Raw genomic sequence first — 27,458 nt, forward strand, 5'->3', positions numbered from 1 at the left:
TTTTAAAAAGTAGTATTTTTTATTTCATAAGCAGTTTAATTTAACTAGAGCAAATTTAGACATAACTCTCAGGTGAACACCAACAAACAATTTCTATATAACATAGAGAGTAAGAAACCACAACTACCTGAATAAAAAACCACAGTCATAACAAATACAAAACTAACATCCTAATTACAATAAATTATCACTACTTTTCGTTTTCAATGAATATATTAACAGTTCAAGAATATGTATATCTTTAAGTAGAAGTGTGTTGTAATTTCGTTTTGAATAGTCCATCAAGGTAGTAGTCTGATTGATCTTCTATTTTTTATTGAAAGAACAGATGTTTATTTTGTTAGAAAATGGCTGACTATTCTTAACATTGAGCCTTACAGTTCAGTCTCCGTTTCATTTTGCACACTTCTACCCTTCTTATACTACCTTTTCTTTCGTATCTTCTTACGATAGCCTTTACCAAACCATCCAGGGTTAGTGATAGGAACTTTAACAGTCGACTTGTCTGACTCTTCAGGGGATTTTACATCGGTGTCGGGACTTGTTGGGTCTTTCTCATCCTCTTCGTCACAACAATAACACGGTGGCTCTGGCGGAACTTCAGATGAGTGTTTTCTGTAGAATAGACAAAACCCGGAGTGGTAATAGATACGACAATATTTACAAAAATATGGGTGCTCATTTTTTGGTTCAAATTTCTTTCCACAGGACAAATCTAGTGGCTCTATTTGGACAAGGCATTTTTTCATTGCATTTTGACTATCATAAAGTTTTGACCTAGTTGTAACTGAATCACCACTTGTTTTTTCTGAATTTGAAAACCACTTGGAACCTACTTTCCCAGAACCTTGAGATAAATCATTTCCAGTCTTATAGTCACCAGATTTGATAGCACTGGAAGACGAACAACTACTGCTTTCATCAAACGAAAACGGCCGCCAAATTCCTTTTACAGGGGATTTACAATTTTCTCCTAAGTTTGGTTCATCTTTCACTTTATCATTATCTAGACTACATTCACTTTTGGGCTCTTCCTTTACAATTGCATTGCAACTATTTTGTTCAGGCAGTTCCAATTTAACAGAGACAGAGGGCAACTCACTACTCTTACTCTTGTCATTTTCCACATCTGTTGAACTGGTTGATACTTTGTCTTCAATTTTTGAAAGGGAGGAATTTTCTTTTGTACCATCTTCAGCATTATTATCACTATTTGTAGTTTGTTTCATATTATTCATGCATGGTTTTTCTTCATCTTCAGCGGATATTTTTGTCTTTTTATCATTTGCCTGATTTCTGTTAATGTCGTCGCACAACTTCTTACCACCCACTTGTTCAGTTTGTTTCTCCCCTGGTCGTTTACAGTCTTCCCTCATATCCTCAGGGGGTTGTAATGCTGCAGTACTGTATGTGTGACTCTCCACTACATGTAGTCGTGTCGCATGCACAAAGATCGGGTCCATTTTTGGATCATAACTCGGTATTGGCAAGTTTAATCTAGACATCACACGAGCCATTACTTCATCACACTTACCTAGAAATAAAATATTAACATTTAATTATTTAATGGCAACACAAATTAATTAGCATGAATATTGCACAAAACCATGTTTACTAAGCAAAAAAGAGAAATAAAAAAGCTTTTAGGACGCTGTGATTTTAATAAAGCTACAAAATGAATTATACTAGTCTTTTCAAATGTATAGGCACTATTTATGGATTTTAATCATCATGTTCAGTTTACAAACCATTGATTTTAAGTGCAGCTTGGTCATCTTTTGGGGTCCACTGGAGGTTCACAATGTAAAGACTGGGTCTCTTCTTTACTGGCCGATCCATGCCCCACAACCATGGATATTTTTTCAATACCTACAACAAGAACTTGCATAAATAAAAGTAATAGTCTATATCTACCTGTAAAAATACGACCCAAGATTTAAAATAAAAATCCTTTTTATCACAGTTTTTAAAGTAAAATTTTTTATCACCTGTTTGTGTTTATCATAACATTACTCCAAATCAGTTAATATTACCAAATTGGTTGAAAAACTAAATATCTTTTTCTTTGGAATAGAAGTTACATTTTAACTCATTTTACAACTTACATTTGGGGAAAATAAAGACTGAGGGAGACCACCTGTATCAATTAACACAGTCCAATTAAGCCTTTAAATGTTCCAGTTACAAATTTTTACCCCACCATATATGGAACAAGTTTTTTCTTGTATCTCACATTCAGTAATGTTTGGCAAAAATTCAAACTATAAATGAGCAAAACAGAAACCATAACAGAAATCTGGATTTGTATACATAGTTGCGTACATATTTGTATCAGCATAGTTTACTTCTATATCAGGCATAAAAACATGTTTCTAAATTGTCAAATGACTTCTGCAGCAGCCTGGTCTTAAGTGCTCCCTTGAAATGTTTCTTTTCTCAATATCTTTTCAAGTCTTCTGGAAATTGGTTGAATATTTTTCTCACTCCATAGCTATGATTTTCTTTCATGAAGGAGATATCCTCTAAGCCTCACAGATGTAAAATGAGACAACAGTAAAGATATAGATTTTTCCAAAGGCCTACCTGATGGTATAAGTTTTGAAGAGTAAGACCAGTAAGAATTCAAATGGTCAATTTTGAATAACTAGAACCTGATCCTCGTTTCTTCTGAAGAATTACCCCAAACTAGTAACCCATATCTCATATGAGTCACATTGCTGCCATCAATTGTTTAACAGATGACAATTAAATATTACTTCAAATTGGCAAAACAAACTTTCACATTGGGCATATATTATGTGGTTTGGGCTTTAACAAACAAAAAGATGGTTTTTGGAAAATAATGGTTATAGGGTTGGGTCAATTCTGATTCTCAACACCTGAAGAATACCTCAATAATTAACAATTCACAATACCGTAACTCTGTTTACTTAATTCTGATACCAATATTTTCAAAGTACTTTATTATTTGCTAATTAATAATAATAATGATAATGATAATATTTTACTTTTGGTTTTTATTCTGTAATACAGTATATAGAGTATTTAAAACATCAAACACCCTGCAGAAAGAAGAACAATCATTAATAGAAGTCTTTATTCTAGAGAAGAATATGGTACCAGTCACAGTTTTATTTGGCTCCAATATTTCATTTGTGGAGAATCAATAATTTTCTGTACGACAAGAGAAATGCAAAATTAATAGTGTAGATAGTACTAACTGCAAGTAAAACATAATTTACAAAAGTACGATTACTTGTTAATTAAGTTACCTATCTACGGGTTTCGTACAAAAAGAATAAAGAAATTGTGATTTCTTAATCAGTAATTTGTATAATACCGATCAGTCACCCATGAATAAACGCAGCAGACTCATGATGCTGCTCAGACAAAATATGAAAATACTAATTGCAAACATAATATTTACAAAGGTAGGATAATTATTCATTAGGTTTCATTAGGTTCATTAGGTTTTGTATTTACGGTTTTGAATATTCTAAGTATCGCAAAAATATGTTTTCTCGATTGATAATTTTTGTATTTTCAATCAACTGATAATTAATGATGCGGCATGTACACAGACTCACATGTCAAATCCCGTAGATCGATACTCAAATCCGAATCCATTCTAAAGAACCGGTGGATAAACAACCCATTACTAGTCTGGCAGTCCTCACCTTCAGACTGGAGCCCATACACAGGATGACGTCAGCTTGATTGGCTGCAGCAGTTGCTCCTGTCCAGTTTATTGGCCATTTCAGACCTCCTCTTTCGCCAAAGTGAACGATGGTATCGCGCAGAGGCTTATGGCAGGTGTAACAGCGCCTTGCAGTCTCGTGACTGTACCGTGCAGTATGCTCCGTAACATCAAACAACCGCCAATACTCCAGTTTGCACGGTTGGCATACCTGTCATCAAACAAAAAAGTCTCATTTATATATCTTTATTTATATTTTGCACATGAGTACAATAAATAGCGTCACTAAAAATAAGTTACTATAATAGTATGAGTAAAATCATAATATTGTATAAAATTCTTCAAATGAATAAAATGCCTTTTGAATTAAATACTTTTTTAACATTGATTTGAACTTCTTTATGTCTCGGACACTTGATATTATTTTTTTAATTGATTTTAAAAATTTTTATTCCAGCATAAGAAGTTTTTTTTTTATAATACTCCAAATTATGCTTAGGTAATACTAATTCCTTCTTATTTCTAGTGTTATATGTATGATTTTCACAGTGACCTCTTGAAACTGGACTGATGAGTCTTAACATACATCACACATTCTAAAATGTAAAGGCAATGCACTGTTAAAATATTTAGTTCAGTGAAATGATTTTTAACTGATTCTTCCTTATCAATTTTTAAACATTATTCGCAGCGCATTTTTTTGCAAGATAAGAATTTTATTAAAATTTTGATTTGTGGTTCCTCCCATACAACACCTATTCCATATGCAATGTGGGATTGAATGTGGGCATGAAAGACCATCTTTAAAAGCTGATAAGCTGCATAAATAAGACAGTCTTTTAATACATATATTCCAGAATTGATACGATTTATCACACTGTTCAATATGCAAATCCCAGCTAAGGTTGTTGTCTATGATTAGTCCTAGAAATTTTGTATTGCGAACTTGACCCAAACAGGAATCATTTAATAAGATATTGGGACTTGAGTGTTTTCTACTTTGTTTGGTACTGAAAGAAATAAAGTTAGTTTTCTCTGTATATTATAGAACTAATTTGTTGTCAATGAAAAATGTTTGTAATTTTTGAAAGTTCCAAATACACCGTTATTTCTAATTCAGCTTCTGTTTTTGGCAGAAACGATTAAGTTTGAGTCATCTGCAAATAAACAGAGCTGGTTTTTGTTATTTTCAAGAATACTAAGGCACTTTGCATTTCCCTTATGTAACAAATAAATAATAAAGGACCCAAAATAGACCCTTGAGGTACTCTATTTCTTACTATTTGGATGTTAGATTGAAATTTTTTGTAATTTGTTATTTTCTATGTGAGATATCTCAACATACTGTTTTCTATTGGAGAGATATGTTTCAAACCATCTTAGATGGATGTTATTGATTCCTAAATTTTTCAATTATCCCGAGTAAATGTCATGAGATATGCTATCAAAAGCTTTTGACAGATCCATGAATATTCCTGTTACATTTTCGTTTTTGTCAACTGATTCTATTATAGATTCAGTGAGCTCTACCAATGCTGTTATAGTAGATTTATTTTTTCGAAATCCATGTTGTGCCTTGTCATAAAGATCATTTACCTCTAGATGTTTGACTAACCTATGATACATGGTTCTTTAAAAAATTTTTGAGATTGATGGTAAGATTGACAATTGGAACGATAATTTTTGAATATCTGTTGCTGAGCCTTTTTTGAAGACTGGGATAACCTTTGAAACTTTTAATTTGTCAGGAAATATGCCTGTAATGAGAGAAGAATTTATTAAATGCAATAATGGTTTAACTAAGGAATGTTTGACAAATTTTATCAATTTCACTGGAACTCCATCATATCCACTAGACGATTTATTTTTGAGAGAGTCAAAAATTTGTATCAATTCTGTTTCAGTCAAGGGCGGGCATTGAAATTTTAATAAAGTGTTACCAGGTTTGTGATTGTCACATTTGTCATATTTTGGCTGTACTGAAGGAAGATCCTTTAACAGTGCATCTGTCACATTTATAAAATAATCATTAAAGGAGATTGCAATAAGAGATGGATCACTAATAGATGATTCTTTAGTTTTTAGTACAAGATTGCCTTCACATTTACTTTTATTCTTTTTTGTTTCTTTTATTTATAATTTTGCCATGTTGTTTTACTAATATTTTTTCTGTGTTTTTTGATTTTGGTATCAAAATAATTTTTCTTACATTTAGTTAGTTTTGAATTGTATTGTTTAACTTTATTCTTAACTTCATTTTTTAAATTATCAGATTTTGTAAGCCTTGACAATTTACTAAGACAAATTATTTCATTTTTTTCATCCTTTAAATCTTGTGTAATCCAAGTGTGCTTTTTATTTTCTTTTTTAATTTGTGTAAGCGGAAAACAAAGGTTAAAATAGTATCTGAAGATACTGTCAAAACAATCATATTTTTCATTGACTGTTTGAGTAAAAGACTGGGAGCCAATCTTCTTTTTCCAATAAAGATTTAAAAAGTACCATATTATTTAATGAAAATTGTCTTCCAACAAAAGTTAATGTTTTCCCCCCATTTTTTATTTGGGTTTGCAGAAGTTCGAGCATTTGTGCATCATGGTCAGATAAGGCTGTTATAATTCCTGAGACTTTAACTTCATTTTTATTAATATTTGTCAAAAAATTATCTATACAGGATTTACATGTTGGTGTCACTCTAGTAGGAAAATCAATTAAGAAACTCATTCCATGGCGATTTAAAATGTTCTTAAGTTCCTTTGTCTCTTTAGATTCATTTAACATGTTAATGTTAAAATCTCCTGTAATGATTAAATATTTGTCTTTAGCTACAAGAAATTCTATAAGAGAGTTTAATCTATCTAAAAATTCGTTATTGTTAAATTGAGGTGTTCTATAAACTCCTGCTAATATAAAACTATACTTTTCTATCTTAAATTTAGCTAAACAACATTCAAATAATTTGTCCTGACAAAGTTTCAAACAACAGTTGGAAAAACCAGCTGCCTCCCCCTTGAAACCCTCCTTTGAGAGAATTGCTACACCTCCTCTCCCGAAGTTGTAGTACGAGAATATTCTGATATTAAAATATAATTTTCTATGTTAAAGCGTTCAAGTTTGATTTTTGACATATTGTGTTCTGTTAACACAATTATTTGAAGGGTCTAATTCGGATAGTGTTATTTTCTAAAGATTCAACACGAATCTGTAAATCCCTAATATTTTGGTGAAAAATTTTTATGCTTTTATTTTTATATTTTTTATTTAATTTATTTAAGTGGGGCTTTGGATCCGAGTTATTGGGGAGTTTTAAAGGCAAGGCATCCGGTCTCACATTTCTGTTTTTGCTTTAAAATTCTTACATTTTCATCAGCTTTGGAGCATGAGATATTTGAAATTTTACAAGAGTTAAAGGAATAGTTACTATCTGAAACAGTTCTAGTCGTAGTTGGTAAAGGTGGAAATTCATTCAGTGAAGTCCGTCACAAGGGATATATCACATTCCTGAGGCGTCACCAGTCCAGTGTTTTGCATCTGCTCCATTTCGATCTCCATTTGCAGAATGCAGGGATGGTTGGTTGAACTGCTGGTTGAACTGCTTCAGCCATCTCTAAGTTGGGATTGGTCTCCATTTGTTTTAAACAGATGAGCAGAAATTGCAGTATGCAGACTTTGTTTTGAAATCAATGAAAGAGAGTCCATTTCTTAATGGTCGCTTTGAGTTTTCATTAAAAATTATAATCTGCACAGAGGCTCCTGTGCGTTGCTGGAAATCAACAATATTAGCTGCAAAGTGTTCTGTTGAAATATTATCCCGGACACAACCCATGGGGGAGCAAATTAAATACTTTAAATTTTTTATTTTAAAGTCCTCTGTGAAATGCTTAAAGGCTGTGTCGTAATCAGAAACAATTGGCTTTTTATATCAACCCGTACACATTCACTCCATCAATACTTTTTGGTGGGTTAAATAGTTGGTAAGGAGAGTTGGTGTCGGTTTTACCGAACTGTTTACAGAAGACGGTTGCTACCCAGCACTCATATGCCGTTTATGACTGAAGTCTCTTGAAATGCAGTGGGCAAATGCTAGATGCTCATTATTTTTATTTTTATTAATTATCTTTCTCATATTGGATTCAATTATTTTTATGTCACCATTCACCAGTATTTCTGTGTTATCTTTAACGTTTTGTAATTCTTGTGTGAGTTGTGGTCTACCGGTAGAAATGTTTCGTTTTCATATACAGAAGTTTTGCTCAGAGAGTTGATTATCATATAAGATAGTTTCTTTTTGCCTTGGTAATTTAGGTGTAGACAATGACGAGTGAAGTGATGTCTTTTTAAGGTCCTCCAAGTCAATGATGCTTATCTTTTTCATTCTTACTGCAACTTCTCTGATGTAGTTGTTAGCTATATCTATTTCATGATGTGTTCGATCAGTGGGATTTGTATCATAACGATTGGGGATTGTTGTTATGTATACAGTTCTTTCTTTACTTAGACACTGCAAATTTTTTTTCTAAAATTTAAGTAAATTTCTTTTGTTGACTTTTTTAAGTACATTATTAGTCCCTGCAATTATCACTAGGGGACGGTGAAGAGCTCTTTCAGCCTGTCTATACACTTTCTGGGTTGTAGCCCCAGGCATAACAAGACCACTTACTCTTATCCTTCCCTTGCTAAGGGCACCGATTAATTCAGGAAGGGCCCTTCCGTGGCTATCTGAATAGAACTCAACATCCATTATTTCTTTATCATCTTCATTCCTTCTACCTGTTGATGCTAGTCTAGTGATCAATGTTTTTTTTTTGTTTTCTTTTTTCCACGGTTTTTTTTTGTTAGTAATTTGTGCCGAGTAAACTTCCAAGTCATGCACCACGGTATTTAAAACCTCATGCTTGTTGCTTAAAGGAATGGCAATAGCAATAGGATCTTGAACTCTTTTGGTTGGTTTTTTTCTTTGTATTTTCCTTTCCTTTTTTTTTTCCTCATTCCATTTTCTGAAATCTTTAATATTTTGTTCCATGTTACATTTACAATTTTGGTTATTTACATTTAGGTTGGAGTCAGCTATGTGGTTTGCAGAAGCATTCGACCAATGGAGCTCGCCGAAACTGGGTACTCACTAGGAGCCAGATTACATAATACAAAGTATAGTATACATTGTTCTTTAACTTTGTTTTTCATGACTGTGTTGCATTACTATGACACTACATTACATTAATGTATACATATAGGAAGAATAATTTAGAATTTGTAATGCATCACAACATTTAATGATGTTACAACACTATAATATAGAAGTACAACATTGTGATTATATAGTAGAATAAAATTTAAAATTATACAATCATAATTTCAATATTCATTTTGAAGAACTGTTCACATTTACGAAGGTACTTTTCTATTATAAATAACATTAACCTTATATGGCAGTATTTATGTCCTTGGAGCTCGTATGGCCAGCTCTACTGGCCGCTATCATTTTGTCGGAAATGCAGATTCCATTAATTTTTGCTGTAATGTTTTTTCAACTCAAATGTCCAGCTGTACTAGACTGTTGATATATATAATAAATCCACAGCTCGTAAGGCCAGCACCACTAAATTTTAAATTGACCTATTAATTCTTCTCTAAACATTGACTGTGCAATTATGACGAATTACATGTAGTGGACCTATACAATGAAGTGATTGAAGGGATAGAAACCTAGAAAATTGTATTAGAAGAGGTGTGCTAACTATTCTTGACTACACATAGGTATGTATTTTTAAAAGTTTCATTCTATAAAAATTTTAAGAATGAGAAAAATTTAAAATAGTTCATGTCTGAGTATAACATAAAAGCCTTCTTTATAGCATTTTATTACACATCTTAGTTAAAAATATAGGTATAAGAGATAAATTTCCCAAATGTATGTTTATCTTTGTATTAGAAATATACATTAAAAATAAATTTTAAATTATTTTTCATTTCTTCTTTAAACATTTTGAACTATTATGCAAATAATGCGGAGAAAATTGTACAATAATTCCAATCTGTGGAGGCAAACAACAAATATGACCACCGAGCAGTCAATGAAAGTAGGGCGGCCATCTGTACTGGCCGTACGAGTTTTAAGGACAAACTACGACAAAATTAACGCAAGCTTTCTTCAACCTAGATGTGGACAATGCTGCAGGCCTTTTGAGCACAAAGGGTTAAGTTGTTTCAATATTTTCTCTTTTGTATGTAGTCAGCTGTTGTAAACAAACAATGAAGAAACTGTTATGTCATTTTGGAAAAAGGGGCAGCCGGCTCGTTTTGGACCAAATTCCGTACCGCTAACTGTTATAATATTTTAGTTACAAATGGAATAAGGAAATTTTAATCTGTAACTATCAATAGATTCTATTCTCTTTGTTTGAGTAAAATCGAGTAAGTAAAATACTAATTACAAGTATTTTTCTCCTTGCAATTACATCATAAAAAAGGCAAATATAATAAATATCTCATTGCTTTGAATGAAAAGCTGTGACATCTGACTGAAAAGCAAATACCAAAACTGAAAGGGAAAATTCTCCTTCTTTTTATTGCTCTAGACAAAATGCAGATTGCACAAACTTTTTAATGTATATAAATATTCTTGTAAACATTTGGAAATAATTCATGTGTTGTTTTTGCACATCAATAAACAAACAATATTATTTAGTTTACTTTGTTATTCTTTGAGCAATAGCTGGTTACATGAAAAAAGTTTGAAAGATTAATATAAGGCCACCTTATTTGCCAGTGCTTAAAGTTTCTATAATTTTCTCTTTATACGTTACTGTGTCTAGTACAACAGTAGAGTTTTCTTTGTAGGGTGGTAAAATTTTGGTGGTCCTCTTTTCAAAGGACCTAAAACAGTTATTCTTTTTGTTGTTATGAGTTCTCAAAATTAACTTATGAAATCTTAAACAGTGATAGTTAATTTTATTTATGTACTTCTAACGTGATGAAATAATATATGAATATAAAACTTTTTAATTTAATTTGAATTATAAAGAATTATTGAATTATAATTTCATTTATAATGAATCTAAGTTTGGTGAACACGTGCTGAATACGTCTGCAAATTGACATAAGATGTTTGAAGTGGTGTTTTAAACCAATAAATCAGTGATTTAAATGCTTATAAAAGAAGAAAGTGAGTGATTTGTTTTCCCAGCTAGTGAAATCAGTTATTGGAAATTTAACTGGATATAATGAAATCAATCTACTTTATACAAAAAAATAATATTGCAACATTTTCACTTTATTTCTGTTCTTTCCCAGAAAATCGGGCAAAATCTTTCTTGACATATGTTTATATGAACTTTTTCATTTTTTTGATGAGAGGAAAACACCTGAGAAGTTTTTTTAGGTCACTCGTGGACAACCTGTATATAAGTGACAGTTCAACTAAGCTTAAAATATAGCCACTATGTGTATTCACCAATATACTAATATACTGTTCAAATATCCACAAAAATGTGACTTTGGTTTTTCCCTATAACTCTCTTAGTTTTTAAGCAATGAAGTCCTTTAAAAAAAGCATTTTGAAGGGTTTTAAGAGCTATAAGTTCATCTAAATAATTTTTTTTTCAGATCTTATTTTTAAAAAGGGTTCTAAAAGGTACATAGCATGAATGCACGCAAACTTTAAACAGCCATATCCTACTCGATTTTTACTCTACAAAAAGAATATAACATCAACATTTTCAGAAAAGAAAATATAGTAGAGAATAAGTTTTTGAGTTATTTTAAAGTAAAGGCGATTTTTTTACTAAATTACAAAAATGATTTTCTCACTTCACGCTAATTCTTTTTTATAAAAGCTTTAAACTGGTCAAACACTCAGAATGTATTATACAAACGTAAATAAAGTGAATTTTAAAGTGGCAAAATTTTTTTCAAATAGGGTGGAAGAGAGGGTGAAATTTTCAGTATTATTTTGCAATGAAAAGAAAAAGGAATCAATATTATTCTCTTCCTAACTCGCTTAGTTTTAATGCTAAGAAATTTTATAGAAATAAAGGTATCTCTTTAAAGGAATTTAAAAATTTTCTAAGAGCTTTCCTTGAAAAATGCATTGGTTTTCGGATATTGTACGTAGAAACTTTCCATTTTGGCGTTCGAAAATACCAATCAAATTTCAAAGAGCAATAATTCTGGTTGTATTGGATGTAAATATATCATAAACTCACAATGTTTTTTGTACTTTTATAAGCTATAATTTTGCTCTCCACATATTTTTCGATTTAATGCATATTTTTTCAGTTAATCAGGAAAAATAATCTGAAAACGTAGGTTTTTTGCAGGAAAACCGACAAGTTTACTGGTGAATAAGTAAAAAAGTATTGACTTTCAGAAAAAACTTTATAGAACAAAAGTTGCTTAAAATTAGTCAATAGTCAATATATCGATTTACACACTTATTTTCAATGAAAAATTGCTCATCCCCGAGAAGGGGTTGCATCCTGCCCCAGGAAAAAAAGCAACCCCCGGCACAGGGTAGACTTTGAAATAGAGGAAAAGTAGAACCTAAATCCACATTTTTATGAAAATCTGTGCTGTATGGAATAAATACATGGTAAAATGGTCATTGACTGGACAAATGACAGAATTAGATAAATTAAAATATGTGCAACTCAAAATATAAAACATTCAATTATTTCAAACCATTAATAAAATGTTTTACAGAATTTTTCAATGTATAATTAAAGTAACATGAAAATATTTAACTCCTCTAAACTAGTAGTCATGGGATATAAAAAACATAGTCTGATGCTAATATATACAAATAAAAATAAACTATATGCAACAAAAACACTTAAAGACCTTTTAAAGATATATGAATAATTTTAAAATGAAATTAAACTATTAATTTAAATTGCAGCAGTTTTAATCTTTTCTGTGCCTGTACTTTTAACAGTTTTCATTATATATTTCTATTTAATTTTTATCACTATCTACTTTAAGTAGAAGGGATAGGACTGTAATTTAAAATATAGGATGTTATAGAACTTTTTTTAAGTGGATTATTATTTTTATCTAGTAATTCACAGAAGTTTTTTTGATTTCCACTGTAAGTTTTTGATCCCACACATAAAATTACAACACTGCCGAAATCTCAAAGCAGACACAACATTCCCAAACATTCCACCTCTTCTCTCTTTACCCATAAACACCAATAAAGCGCAGTAAAAACAACCTTGGACCATGAGACCTCAAAACCGCACCCTACCTCCGTAACTGATACTGCTCTTATGCTACACACTCACAGTGAAAAAATGACAGTGTAAATAAGCAACAATTATCTGAAGATACTGTAACTGCAGTAAAACATGTTACGATCTCAACAAACACTTCCAGAAATTCTTCAAAGGCAAGAAAAACCACTCATAGTAATGTATAACAAGTCTGGACACTAGTAACCTAACAAGTCTTACAACGGGACAAAGTTCATACAGTTATGGAAGCTCCATGTTTGAAGCAACACCTGAATTTGTTTCTTTTAATGCTGTTACAATGTCACAATCAGCAATCTTTGTCGTCCAGGGTTGGCCAAGGAGCGGCTGCATGACAACACCAATCAAACTATAACTACCATGTTTTAAATAGCAATCAAATGTCTGATGCACACATTTTCTGTGGCCTGATCATGCCCAAAATTGTGTTAAAAGCACTGTTTGAGTATTTTACCATTTCAGTTGTCTTCCCATATTCATCTACTTTACACACCAGGTGCCAAAAAAGATGCAGAACAGTAAAATGCATAGGTCACACAACAATGAAACATATTTAATGGTAGTATTATTGGTCACCATGGAATGGCTGTATGTGTTGAATTCTTAACTTATTGCAAACAATCTATAAAAGCCTTATAAAAAAACTTTTGACAATCTCATTGAGAAGACTGATTCCTCCGATACCACTCTAGACCCTGAGATACCAGTACTACCTACCTCAAGGTACATGTTGCCATGCACCTCTGACAAAGCAGCTCTAGGCAGTCCGCTGCGCAAATGCAGACCATCACAGTTCTGCGAGACCACATGTTTGAGCATGCCTCGTCGGTAGAGTGTGTACAGCACCATGTGAGTTAGTGTTGGCTGCGTTTTGCTCAAGTCATGTTGTCTGCAACACATCTTTTTATTATCAAATTGCATGAAAGTGGAACACCTTGGAAAATACATAGATGGGAGTAAAATTAACAGAGCAATAAGTGAAGATTAGAAGAAGGCCACTACGTTCACACTTGGTTCCTTAACAAAAGAAAGAATAGGTATAATACTCAATATTATATTAAACATTTGTTACTTGAGTAGTAATGAGTAAGAGAGCATTTATATACGTAATACTATATTGTTCCAAAGTTTAAGCTTATTGTTTTCAAATTGCCACTGTAAATCAGTTGTATTATTAATATTGTTTGTGTGATAATTTAAAAATAAGTTATAAGGGTGAAATAGGCAATTCTTACATTTTGAAGATAGGCTGCATCAGACTAATAGGTCTGGTTAATTTTAAGCACTGTTAAATTACATGTTTATTAGTATTATTGTAGCAAATACAGTTAAGTGTATTAATTGATTCATTGTTTTTAAATTTTGACATTATGAACATTATGAAATGTGTTATGGTTTTATTCTGAAATTATTTACACAAATATTAAGAGATCAAGTATTATCTCAATTAAAAGTCATGACATGAACTGTATAATTTTCCATGTATTAGCTTCAACAATTCTATAAATGTTAATTTTTAATTACATATCTCAGAAAATCACCAAGAGATTTCTTCGGAGATCATCTGTCTGTTGATGTATAACCAGTAAATGTAAACAAGAATGTTTGTCATTCAAATTGAACATATCAGTTTGGGTTGGAGCTGCCGGTCTCCCTTAATTTCCGGTTTGAAACCCCCGTTTTGTTAGCAACCACTGTTTTTCTAACGATCTTGGCCTGATTTTTTTCTTCTGAAAAGCGAAACAGTAAGAGAAGGACGTATTTAAGTTCTCTCACTTCCTTTACATATGATTCTCAAAATTAACTTATGAAATCTTAAACAGTGAAATTAATTTTATTTATGTACTTTTAACGTGATGAAATAATATGTGAATATAACATTTTTTCATTTAATTTGAATTATAATGAATTATTGAATCTAATTTCAGTGAACACATACTGAATATGTGTCTGCAAATTGACAAAGATGTTTGAAGTGGTGTTTTAAACCAATAAATCAGTTATTTAAATGCTTATAAAAGAAGAAAGCGATTGATTTATTTTCCCAGCTAGTGAAATCAGTTATTGGAAATTTAACTGGGTATAAAGAAATCAATCTACTTTATACAAAAAAATAATATTGCACCAGTTGAAGAGGAACAGGTAAGTCATAAATACATAGTATAAAAGTGTATCACACTATATATAAACACTGAACATCGTCATATGCCTTTAACTTAGTGAGGTTAAATACTGTTCAAATTTGACCAACACACATGAAATCTTCATCAATACGACATTTAACTTCTGAGCATTATCTTTATGACAAACAACAAAGGCTATAATAATGTATACAAATTGAACATCTTTATCATATGATGCAACAAGGTGGGACCTCAATAATTGAATAAAATGAATCTACTTCATATGGTGACCAACAAGTGAGGTTAATAAAATTAACACAGAATCCACATATGATCAACTAAAAAATTAATTTGAAATAAATTTATTTCCATTTACCCAATATCCAGCCCCTGTTGTAAACGAGTCCAGATGCCGTTACTACCTCTGTAGTCAGGGATACAGGCAGCAGTGCTCACTCCAGCACCACTATATACCACCAGATGTTTCGCCTCCTGTAGTGCTCTTGCGAGAATCTCACACTTCTCATCCAGCACCTCCTGAGAATCCTCCACCTCCTCGTTCCGAGCCTTTAGCTTATTGCGTTTCTCCAGTCTGTGACAATCCATTATAAACACAGTATATAAACAATGTTTTTACATTTTTAAATATTTATGTTCTACCTTGATGTCAGTATCAGTGTGGAAAATGTATCTGAAAAAGTATTTACTAATATTGTATTCTGACTCATTAGCTTAATATACTGACATCAACTTAAAATAAATCACTAAATAGCTTGCTAAGCGCTAATCTTGAAAATGGCTCAACAAATTGGGAAAATTAAAAAAACATTTGTTAAAAAACAAGGTGTTTATAAAAGAAAAATTAAAGTTTTCTGGAATATTTTTGTATTTGTAAAAATCATGATAATGTTTAAAAACATAATCAAAATTTAAGTGACAGAGCAGTAGTTGACACACTTTATAAATCTTTATACACATTAGCTTAAATTTGCCAAAGAGCCTGAAAACTTTTTTTACATTTAAGTAAAAAGTGCTTGATCAGCAGCGTAATACAAATGGCACAGACATTGTTACTATCTAAAATTTACCACAAATTTTACTAGTGATGAATTTAAACAATTTAATGCATTGGAAATACGATTCAAATACAATTATAAAATCTACCCTAATGTACAAAGGTGTGTGTTTGTTTGCACATAAGATACTTGAAACTGCTTCATTGACATTGTGACATGGAATTTTACTGTGGCTTAAAAGACAAAAAAAAGAAATGGATACTGACATCCCTCAAGAAGCCATTCTTTCCCAGCAATCCGAAAAAAAAACCTCTATAACACAAGACGATTATTTTGAAATGTTGCAAGAACTTGGTAAGCATTTTCCACTCTTCTCCTTATACTGGAAGTAGATTACCAGTGTTGGAAGGCTTTTTGACCCCATCCTACGGATGTAAATATTTTCTTGAATGGGGCAACAAAGCAAAATGTTCTATAACACCATAAATACCTTAGACTGAAAGTAGAACCTTTTAGATCAAAATTTGTTTTTGAGATCTACATAGGCATATATTTTCTTTATTGGGGCTAAAAGGCAAATAGAACTGTGACACCGTAGGTACATAAAGACCAGAAGTGCAAATTGTAATTTAAACAGCTGGATTAGATACTTTTTTACTATAGTAGCTTTTTGTTCTATGGATGTATAAGTATATATATATTTTTTTAAGGGCACAACAAAGCAAACTCATTAACAGCACTAAAAATATTTAGAACCGGAATCAATATCATAGAACTTCATTATATTGCACCATAGGGGTTTACACTACAAAAGTAACGCACTTTTACCTAGGAAATTGCATGCGACACCACGGGTAACTCCTAGTAAAAGAATAAATATGTCTATAACTATATGTTTTAAAATATGTTTCCCTTATAAATAGAAATGGACAGTTAACACCTTCAGGTTATAATTTTTTTCTTTTTAGTTACTATTATAACAAGATAGAAGTATGCCACATGATGCGAAACAGGCTTTGCAGAGGTTGGATCAAAAATTTTAAAATCTACCTGTATAGCTCATTTCATCCTCGAGAGGTCCTATAAGTAGATAAGAGAGATGGATAATTAATTATGAAAAAACCTTTGCATCCTCTCTGGTGAAAAAAGTGAAACTGTCATAGTCTACTGAGTCATAGTCTTCAATGATGCTCACCCAAATTCCATGGTTGGAAGTGCACCATAATAGAGCTAATTCTTGTCTATGTAGAAATGAAGTTAACGGCAAAATTTAAAGTCAACAGATAAAATCTTTCTTGAGATATCTTACCACATAATGAATTTCCATTTTTGTTCAAGAAATTAGGTTTAATAGCAGTGTTAAAATAATAGAGTTCCGGTGAGCTAGGGAGAGTACTACAACGCAAGAGTGCGTTGAAATCAAATCTTGTCACCCAGTTTTAACATTCACTTTCCACACATTTTCTTTTTACTCTGTAAATAACAGTTACACATCGAAATCTCAAATAATTGGATTCAGTTTGTTTACAAATTTATCTATTCTGCTCTTTTATTCTTGCCATCATGGTACCCATAAGACCAATGTAAAATTCTTCGCAAATTCTCAGTCAAATCACATGGTGACAAACACCATCACTGAACTCAAGTGTGGCTAATATATAAATGAAGCTGCATGCAATTTCAAATCTATAGGTCAGTTGGGATATCATGTGGGCAAACAGATAAACAGAAATGAAATATTTCAAGCCCCACAAGTGAATATGTTACTTTATTATTACTTTTATAAAGAGCTTAAACCATATTGATAAATATGTGTTATTGGCACCATTGAATTGAGTGATTGTGGTTCAATGTAAAAAAAAGGTAGTGGTGGCTCAATGCTAAACAAAACTAACAGAACTAAATTACAACAGAAAGATTAAATTTGAAATGATACAAGACTTTTTCAATGTCCAATATGTTATAAACAATGTATGAGGCATGTTTTTAAAGTACCGTTTTAAAAATTACGCAGCCGCAACGCTGCAGTTGCCGTTTAGTGCATGCGCGTAGTGTAGCTACATCAGTTGGGAAGCCACAGATGCCATTTGATCGAGTCTTCGTTTGTTTACGTGATTTTAAAATGCCGCAGACTATCGAGAATCCCGCCGACTGTGAAGTTCGTGCTGTGATTCGTTTTCTCTGTGCTAAATAAAGGCTTAAAAGCAATTGACATTCATCGTCAAATCAGTGAAGTTTATGGTGAAAACATTATGAGTGAAAGAATGGTGCGGAAATGGGTTAGGGCCTTCAAAGATGGCCGCACAAACGTTCATGATGAGGAACGAAGTGGGCGACTTCAGTCATTACCGATGATCTCATTCAAAAAGTAAAGTGAAAGAACGGTTCACAATTTCGTCCTTAGCTGAATAATTTCATGCTCTATCAAGAAGTGTTCTCTACAAAATTGTGTCCGAACGTTTAAATTATCGGAAACTGTGTTCACATTGAGTACCAAATATGTTGAATGATGAGCACAAAACCAAACGATTGGGCAGTGTATTGAGCTTTCTCAAGCGTTACAGTAACGAGGGTGATGATTTTTTAAAGTCATATTGTTACAGGCGATGAAACGTGGGTAGCTTACACTACACCAGAATCAAAACAACAGTCAATGGAATGGCGGCATTCAACATCCCCTAGGAAAGTCAAATTCAAGCAAACAATTTCTGCCCAGAAAATCATGTGCACTGTCTTTTGGGACAGACAGGGTGTGTTGTTGGTCAATTTTCTGCCTTGCGGTGAAACAATTAATGCAGCCGCGTACTGTGAAACTTAAAAAAAACTGCACTGCGCAATTCAAAACAAAAGGCGTGGCATGCTAAAAGCAGGTGTTGTTTTGCTCCACGATTATGCTCGTCCACATTCAGCAAATCGAACGCAAGAGCTAATCACTTCATTTGGCTGCGAACAATTGGACCATCCTGTCCCGATCTAGCGTCTAGCAACTGCTATTTGTTTCTGCAGTTGAAGACGCATTTGGCGGGGAAGCGTCATTTCAATGATGAAGAAGTAAAAACTTCTGTGCAACAGTGGTTGTCCAATCTGGCAGCAAGCTTCTTTGACGACGGCATACAAAAGCTGGTCCCAAAATACGACAAGTGCCTTAATAATAATTGAAATTATGTAGAGAAATAGAGGAAAGAATGCTCTTTCAGGTAAATTAAGTTTTGTTTTAAAAATGTACTAGTTGATTTTTTTATATCAAAACAGTACTTACTTTTAAAACATGCCTCGTATAATCTGAATAAGCATGGTGTGCTTAGCCGCACCGTTAGCACCCGACACGTCACGCCACTCACTTTACCTCTACAGTTTTGAAAACATTTTGTTGATATTATTTGATTCATCCTTGTATGATAGTAGCCAATTGTAGCCTAATCAGAGGCATACCATAATAATAAATTCCATTATCAATTTACTAACAAAGAAAGTCAGTTCTTAACAACAAAATGTTTCTGCAGTTGTTTATAAACCCAACAGGACAGCGAGATAAAAAAAAAATGTTGTTATGCAATAGCTCTGTTTTGGCACACAAAACTTTGATCAGTGTCTATATTTACTTCAAGTCTACACCTACCTTGACGTGACTTCTTTAACGACTTCAGAGCAAGAGTTGAGTACTTCCTTTTCTTCTTCCGTACGGTCATCTTCAGATTTCTGTAATATTCTTGAAACCTGCAAAAATGTAATGTGATCAAAACAATTAACCTCAACTTTACTTATTCTTAGTACCCTTATCTATTAATTTGAGCAACACTTTATGTACAAAGTTCTAAGATTTATAGAGCCAATAATCCTAATCCAAATCCGACTGCCAATAAAATACTTGGATCCCATCTTAATTTTAGTCTTATCAAAACAATGTTCAATATCATACACTTTTACACTCTTATTGTGGTTGTATAATTAATTATAATATATGTGTTATTTGAAAGAATTTATTTCTTCTTTCCTTCCTCTTTCCTTTTTGTTGCTTTGGTGTAAAAGAATCACTGTCTCATGTCTACATCTTCTTCCTCAGATTCAGATGTTCTTTATTCACAAACAAATACACAGAATGTACAATGAATAGAGTCACATCAGGGACACTACAGTTAATAAAAAATTATCTAACAACTTATAAAATATTCTATAATACATAGTTGTCATATAGCCTACATATACACAGACACATACATACATATACAGATTTTGAGCTAAACCAATCAATCCTTTTCAAGAAATTCTTAGAATGAATATATAGAGGTTTAAAAGGTTTATAGGGGATTCAAGGTAATATTGAATATCTGATTTTTATTTTATTAAACTTAGAATTCTGTAAATGTTCTCTTGTAGCTTGAGCTTTTTGCTCTATTAATCTGACAGTAAAAATCATTTTCCCAAATCCTCTTGAAGAATGTTACATTTTCCACAATCGATTCTTAAGCCTTGAGGGTTAATGTTAGTTTTGTGAAGATTAAGACACAACATACAGTTTCAATTTAGGTGAAAATATAAATTATCTTAAATTTGCAGTCAAGCCAGTTTGTGATTGACAATCCACATGTTTAAGTTTGTTCCTGTGGAAATTAATACTCTTCGACTTCTAGCTGCCTAGTCAACTCTTGTACCTTATCTACCAGTCCGGTTTGTTTACTAGTAATTTCATTTATTCATTTATCCACCCCACTAATTTGTCTTTGGTTTTAAAATGTGTGTCTTCTGTCTCAGTTTACTCATATTATTATTTACGTTTAAATGTTGTCTGAAATTTCGCATCGTCTGGATCTATCCCTGCTTCTGCGGACTTTCCATAGTTATGGAATTTTTCAGGTTAGGTTACTTAAGATCCAATTTAAAAGCTGTCAAAATTTAGAAAATCAATTCATATCTGCTATTAGTAGCTACTTCCAATGCCGAACAATCATTGCTTGGTTTTAGAAATTATCAAGTTATGTTAATTAAGCTCCAATTTAAAAGCTGTGAAAATGTACAAAATCAATTCATACTCTGCTATTAGTAGCTATGAAGACTTTAACACAATAAAACATTTCCAATACCTTACAATCGTCTCAAAGAAACTAAAATTCATCTATAAACTCCTAATTTTTAACCCTAGAAGTGTGGAACCAGCATATTTTATGTCGGTTGTAATTTGTGTGTGTTGTGCGGAACCAGCATATTGTATGTCGGTTCAGTTTTTCATTAAAAATAATTATTTATCTTCAAAAGATCACCATGTTTTTGGTATCATTGAAATTGTGAGATTCCATTCTACAATTTTCATATAAACCTTTTTTTTCTAACTTCAATACTACGGTCGTGGTGAAATGTTTTCTGAAGAAGTCAACATTTGAGTTGAATTTCGCGGGTGGCCGGGTCAAAGAAATACGTCATTTTCAACCAATCACAGCAAGTTATGTATTGCTTGCAAACAGTGCTGCCATATGTCAATAGACGCGGAATGAAATATTCTTTCTTCCAGTGCAAACAGAAAGTTATTACAACGAATAGTTGATTTACTATGAATATTCTAAAAAGGGACAATTCTAAAGTTGTAAACCAGCATATTTTATGCTGGTTAGTATAATAACATTCACACAGTTATTTATTGTCAATAAAGAAAATAAAAAATACAGTGTAAAGTGAAAGAAACGATCTACCGGTACAATCTTTCAGCAGTAAATTTAGTTCAGTAGGTTTCCGGCAGTGCGAAACGAAAGAGATGAATCACGGCGTCGCATCAAGACCAACCCAACCCATCCCTGTCGGCCATTGTTGATCATTTTATTTCACCACAAGCTTATTGTTTTACAGATTTTCATAATTTAGGTCTCTATTTTTTCAGGTTGAAATACTCTACTGCATAAATTCATATGAAATGACAAAAAAATTATAAAACAATGTTATTTTGAACTATAATATCTATTGTTTATATATTGTCAAAAATTTTACAATGCAAGGTTTTACAATATTTGACGCACAACATTTATTTTTTACTCAATTTAAAAAATTATTGAGTGTATTTCTTTCAAACATTATGTGCTAACATAATATAACAAGTAAAAAAATTTAAAAAAGGTTTTCATATTTTTTTTACATTGCAAACCAGATTATTTTTTATGAGTAAATTCTTCAACGTGCGACTGTTAACAAAAAATGTCATAACTCAGTTCCTTCTCAAAGTATTTAACCATAACTTATATGTTATTTTAGCCAAACAAACATACTTACTAACGGTATATTCAAAAAGTACATAAACATAAAGTATAAGTGAAAATTTTTAGCTTGTTTCTGAATTTTGTTACAAAGTATTTTCATTTTCCAAAAGATTTTTTTTTAAGCTTATAATAAAATAACAGTTTATTTTTGTTGTTGTTTACTTTTAGTGTTTTCAAATAGCATGTATAATTTACAATAGAAAACTGTTTTTCATATAAATATATAGTCACATTTGGAAGTAAAAAAAAATTAAAATCCCAAACCCTTGTACATTTTTGTACATTTTCGCTTTTGTAAAAAAAATGGCAAAATTACAATTTTTGTTTAATAGACATTTTTAATATATTTTCTAATTTGGCATAAAATTTTATACATTTAACATTTTGACCTTACTGTAATATTTCAATACCTTACAGAGGTCCAAACTTGAAATGTTCATATAAAACTTTTTGCAATTTCTCATTATTTTCATGAAAATATATACTAAACCAAAGAATATCAAAACAATTATTCCTATTTCAAATAGTAAAACTTCTGAGAAGAAAAACGATATATAACAATATATGTTTTCTTGATATTAAGTATTTTTTACGAATTTTTTAAAAAACCCTTGCAACACGTCAAAAATGGACTGACGTTTTATCTTTGGTAACATGGACACACTTCTAGGGTTAATGAATCCAATGTAAAAGTGATTAACCTACTACATCATTTAACCCTATAGCTGGCAATGGTTGTTCCTGAAATGCCACAGTATTTTAAATTGATATGTAAGGGTTTTTTTTAGACAAGTATTTATACCAATTAACTTACTCCAAATGTAACATATTATACATGATTTTTTCAGAACAGACTACAGAATCTAAATATGCCTAAAGAAATTAGATAAATTAGAAAAAACCCACAAAAATTTTGTTTTACTTTCAAAAAAGTTTTTTTTTTTTACTTTTTACCAAAATATTCCGTTGCCTAGCAAAGTTTCTGTGTATTGTTATGAATCATTCTACTCCAAATTGGAAGTCAGTTTGGAAAGTAGACAGATATCTGAGGCTTTTAGGACAGTGGCCCTCTTAACATTTCTTCCCACGGTATTAACGAGCGTCTGGGAATGCAGACAGGATTATTTATCCTGACATTTAAGGTACACCCCAGCCATGCTTAACAGTATCAAGTAAGAAATCTGAGATATACATTTTGCTCCAAATGTTATGCTCATTTTGAAAATATATAGTTTGTTGCACTTTAAATGCATAAAATTATACTTATAGTAGTTTATAAAAAAAATCCGTACCCGTATTTTATTCTACGAGGCACGTCCAGAAAGTAAGTGTACTGGTACTCTCACAGCTGTAGGGAATACTTTTTCAACATATTGGCTACACTGCCAAGTAGCTTGACTTCTCATCTTCAAAACGAGACCAATTCGAGGTTAGTGTGTTGAAAACCTTCATCTAACGTCAATCTGCGATCGTTATGGACCGCAATCTCGTTTTCTTCACAAGTTCATCAATTACAATTGAAGGTCATCTATTCATCTGATCGTCATGATTCAGAATCTAACTAAATAGTTTAATAATGAAATATAAAACAAAACAAACAACCTATACGAAGTATGCGGCAACGACTGATTAAATACTATGAAACAAACGTTGTGTAACAAGCGCTACAGTTGTCGTCAGCTGTCAACCGATTGACTAGTGCGGGGCGGAATAACATTTTGCAATGTACAAAGAGAATGTAACATAAAAGCAAAGACCAACAAAACCGGTATCAATATGTAGATTGATTCTTCTTCTTTACATTGGTGTGAGATAAAACGTGATTGGTTAATAATTACACGTTCACGAGTCATGAAAACAAAACAGTGCAAATGGACCGCATATGCGGCAATGCCAATTCTGGGAGACCAAATGAGCTGCATATGCGGCGATTGCCAGTTCTAGGGTTAATAGCAGTATTTAAAGCTCATCAATACTAGATTCATCCTGACAAGATTTAAAATAAATTTATTAGATCTTTTCTCAGAGCTAACAAGGCTATAGTGTAATTTAATCAGGGAAGAAAATTAGTTTTTCTGTAGATTACAATAATTATAACCTTCAATCAATTACATCGGGCCTTACCTAACATTCACTTTAAGAATTTACATAAAAACAGATTTTAATACAAATGTTGCTAAATAAACATCAAAACTATTAATAGATGTTTTAAAAGATAAATTAAATTTAACAATGTCAAACAATAAAAACACAAGAATGAGATATGGAACAACAGTTGATACTGTGTTTACAAGATATTTTACAAGATTTTATGCCAGAATTTTTATTTCTTATTTCAGTTATTATAAACCTATAATTTTAGAAAACCCATTATATTGTTAGAATATAACAACAATTAAAATAAAGTCATTATTTCAGAAATAGAAGATTGTAGTAAAAATTATACTGACCACATTATAGAAACTAATATAAATGATAATAATGAAATGTATAAATATTTATTACTTTAATATTTAGAAGTCAGTAAAATATGTAATATAAAAAAAATATTTATCAAGTTAATCGAAAGCACAAAACTTTTTTATGTTAAAGAATTGAGTGTCCCATATTATTAAAAGAAAACCATTTAATACAATTAGCAAACATACTTTTTCAAGATAAATATTCATAGCCCATTGTAAGAAGTAGACACTTCTGTTGGGCTTCTTAAGGCCTTTCCACTTTTTGAAACACAGTAATATAAGTAGGTCTCGCATGATGTGTGACATACACCTTGGAAATAATCTAAAGTTTTTGTGGTTGAATATCAGGAGGACAGAATTGAGTTTTTTTCAATCCATTCATCACCAATCATAGTTAAACATTGTTTGAATGTATTTTAGTTGAATCATTAGCTTCTCATTTATTTATTTTGAAATAGAGTTCAGCATGTATACAATATTTATGAATTTAGTGACATTCTGTTCATAATACTAAAAGACTACTTTTTCAATATTTTGGAGTTTTTCTCTCATTAAGATAGGTATAGAGGATCACATCTGATTTACCAACTCACTTGTTAAGGGAATGACACCAGGCTTTAGCAATAATTTCTAGTTCTCACTGATTCCTCTTCTCATGGGTACTTCAGAAATTGTTGCCTTAAGTCTCACTAACAAGAAGAAAATACCTCTTTTTGCAATTTTGTTAAATTTACAGCAAATTTTAGTTTTGTACATTGCTTCACTAGAAATTTTGATTGAATTACATAGTATCAAACATCTCAATAATTCAACCATACCAATACAACATTATAACACATTATGCATTATGTTGTTTTTATTTCAACATTAACAACGCCCTTTCTGAAGGAGAACTTGCTTTTAGAGTTGGGTTCTCTGAAAATGAAGAGGTGCATAGACTTTAATAAGCGGCCTACACTCTTTATTCGGTTGTTTTAATGAATTGTTAAGCAAGAAGTAACTAATATTCTGAGACTGAAAATGGCGATGAATATGAAGAAAATATGTGAGATATTTCTCACAAGTGACGAGATTGGTAACACCTGGGGAGAATTCTTTCCTCCATTTCACAAAAGCTGTTACTCATTGCTATCAAGCTGGGCAAGTTTTAAATATTGTAAAGTTTCTTTGATGATCTGTAAGTCTAGGTCTTAGTTGGTTTTGTGTTATTTTTAAAATTGTAATAAACGAGATTCTTCTTGTTACAGTAATTTATTATAACTCTTATTATGTACGATTTTTTCATATCAAAGTTGGATAATATATCGAACAATTCGACAAAAACAATTGAATAACGAGTCTAGGCCACTTGTTAAAGTCTCCCCATGGTTTTCTCTCAATTGTATTTGATATATCATTAATTCGGATATTAACTCATTATCTTAAAATTACCTGCTATCTAGCCTATTAGGTCAGATGCGTGTTACTATTATGAGGTTTTCAATACATTTGAATTCCTGTACTGATGGCCTGAGGTATTATTGTTAGCCCATTCAATTAGTAGTTCCTTTTACGTGCTAACAAAATTCGGCCTGGCTGCAGTATAATGTTATTTAATACATTAAAAAGCTGGCAATAATTGTAAATAATTATAATAAGAATGTTTTGTATCTGATAATTAAGACATTTCCAATCCATAACATGGTTTGCTGATTCAATTGCTGCGGTGGCCTCTAATTATACTGATGCCTTCAGCCTTTTTAAAATATAACTGTTTATTGCCTAATTTCCTTTATAACAATTTTTTTTATAAAAAAAACAACATAGACTGCAAAGTGGTAAAGTAATATTTAACATTTTGCATTTTAGCTGCTTGCCTAGATCAGGTTGTAGGCTAGTACCTTCACATACAGTACTGTAGGCTACATTAGTTATACTGTTGGGTCTAAAAGAAATTCAAGATTTTATGGCAGTGTAATGAAATATTTTAGTGGTTACGAATTCTTACAACTTCATAATAGTCCTATTAAGTAGGTAAAAGATAGTCTACTTGGTCCTACTGTTTCAACTCATCACCTGAACATGGAAGCAGTAAACATAATAAAAAATAGGCTAAAAGTTTTCACATCTACAATAATATCTTAGGTGATGACCGGCATCCGGACTATTCTAGGACATAATAACTTTTTGTTGATTGTTTTGATTGATTCTAGACAGTAACAGTTGTTATTTCTATCACTTTATCATTAATCAAATTACTTACTTTTTTAAACGATGCATTCCTTTCTTTTTTTACACAAAATGTTACGTTCAACGTAGCTTTTCTGCGCAGACCTGTCGTTTTCACTAGATCATTAACGTCCATGTTATCCACCTTCATTCCCATTTCCACTTCTGTCCCAGGCACTTTCCCATAATTCAAGCAAGCCATTTAACGCATTTTAATGGTCTACAAAGAGATTATAATAACAAATAATTTACACAATCGAAAGACATTTCAATGTACACCTATTATGCGCACAATTATAACAAACGGTTTGTATTCAGTTAGCGGCATATTATAAACAACATCACATTCAACATCCCCATCAATCTTGACATTCCGACATTTCAACGCCAATTTGTTTGCTGCAGTATCCGCTATCCAGTTTAAGATCAGAATCAGATGATGAAGTAGTCTGCCATAGAGTA

The 27,458-nt window shown here is 31.7% G+C and overlaps 1 protein-coding gene across 1 annotated transcript; it reads right to left on the reverse strand.

The window, feature by feature from the left end:
- On the reverse strand, positions 1-27,401 carry LOC124354050 (NAD-dependent protein deacetylase sirtuin-7). The gene is made up of 7 exons (XM_046804219.1): positions 27,031-27,401; positions 19,704-19,801; positions 15,445-15,660; positions 13,663-13,834; positions 3,678-3,908; positions 1,749-1,869; positions 1-1,534 (listed from the first exon to the last, which is right to left on the reverse strand). The coding sequence occupies exons 1-7, from the start codon at positions 27,196-27,198 to the stop codon at positions 423-425; spliced, it is 2,118 nt and encodes a 705-aa protein (XP_046660175.1). The 5' UTR covers positions 27,199-27,401; the 3' UTR covers positions 1-422.
- Positions 27,402-27,458: the final 57 nt, after the last annotated feature.

Source organism: Homalodisca vitripennis, chromosome 2 (genome assembly GCF_021130785.1).
Source record: "Homalodisca vitripennis isolate AUS2020 chromosome 2, UT_GWSS_2.1, whole genome shotgun sequence".
In the NCBI taxonomy this organism is placed as follows: domain Eukaryota; kingdom Metazoa; phylum Arthropoda; class Insecta; order Hemiptera; family Cicadellidae; genus Homalodisca; species Homalodisca vitripennis.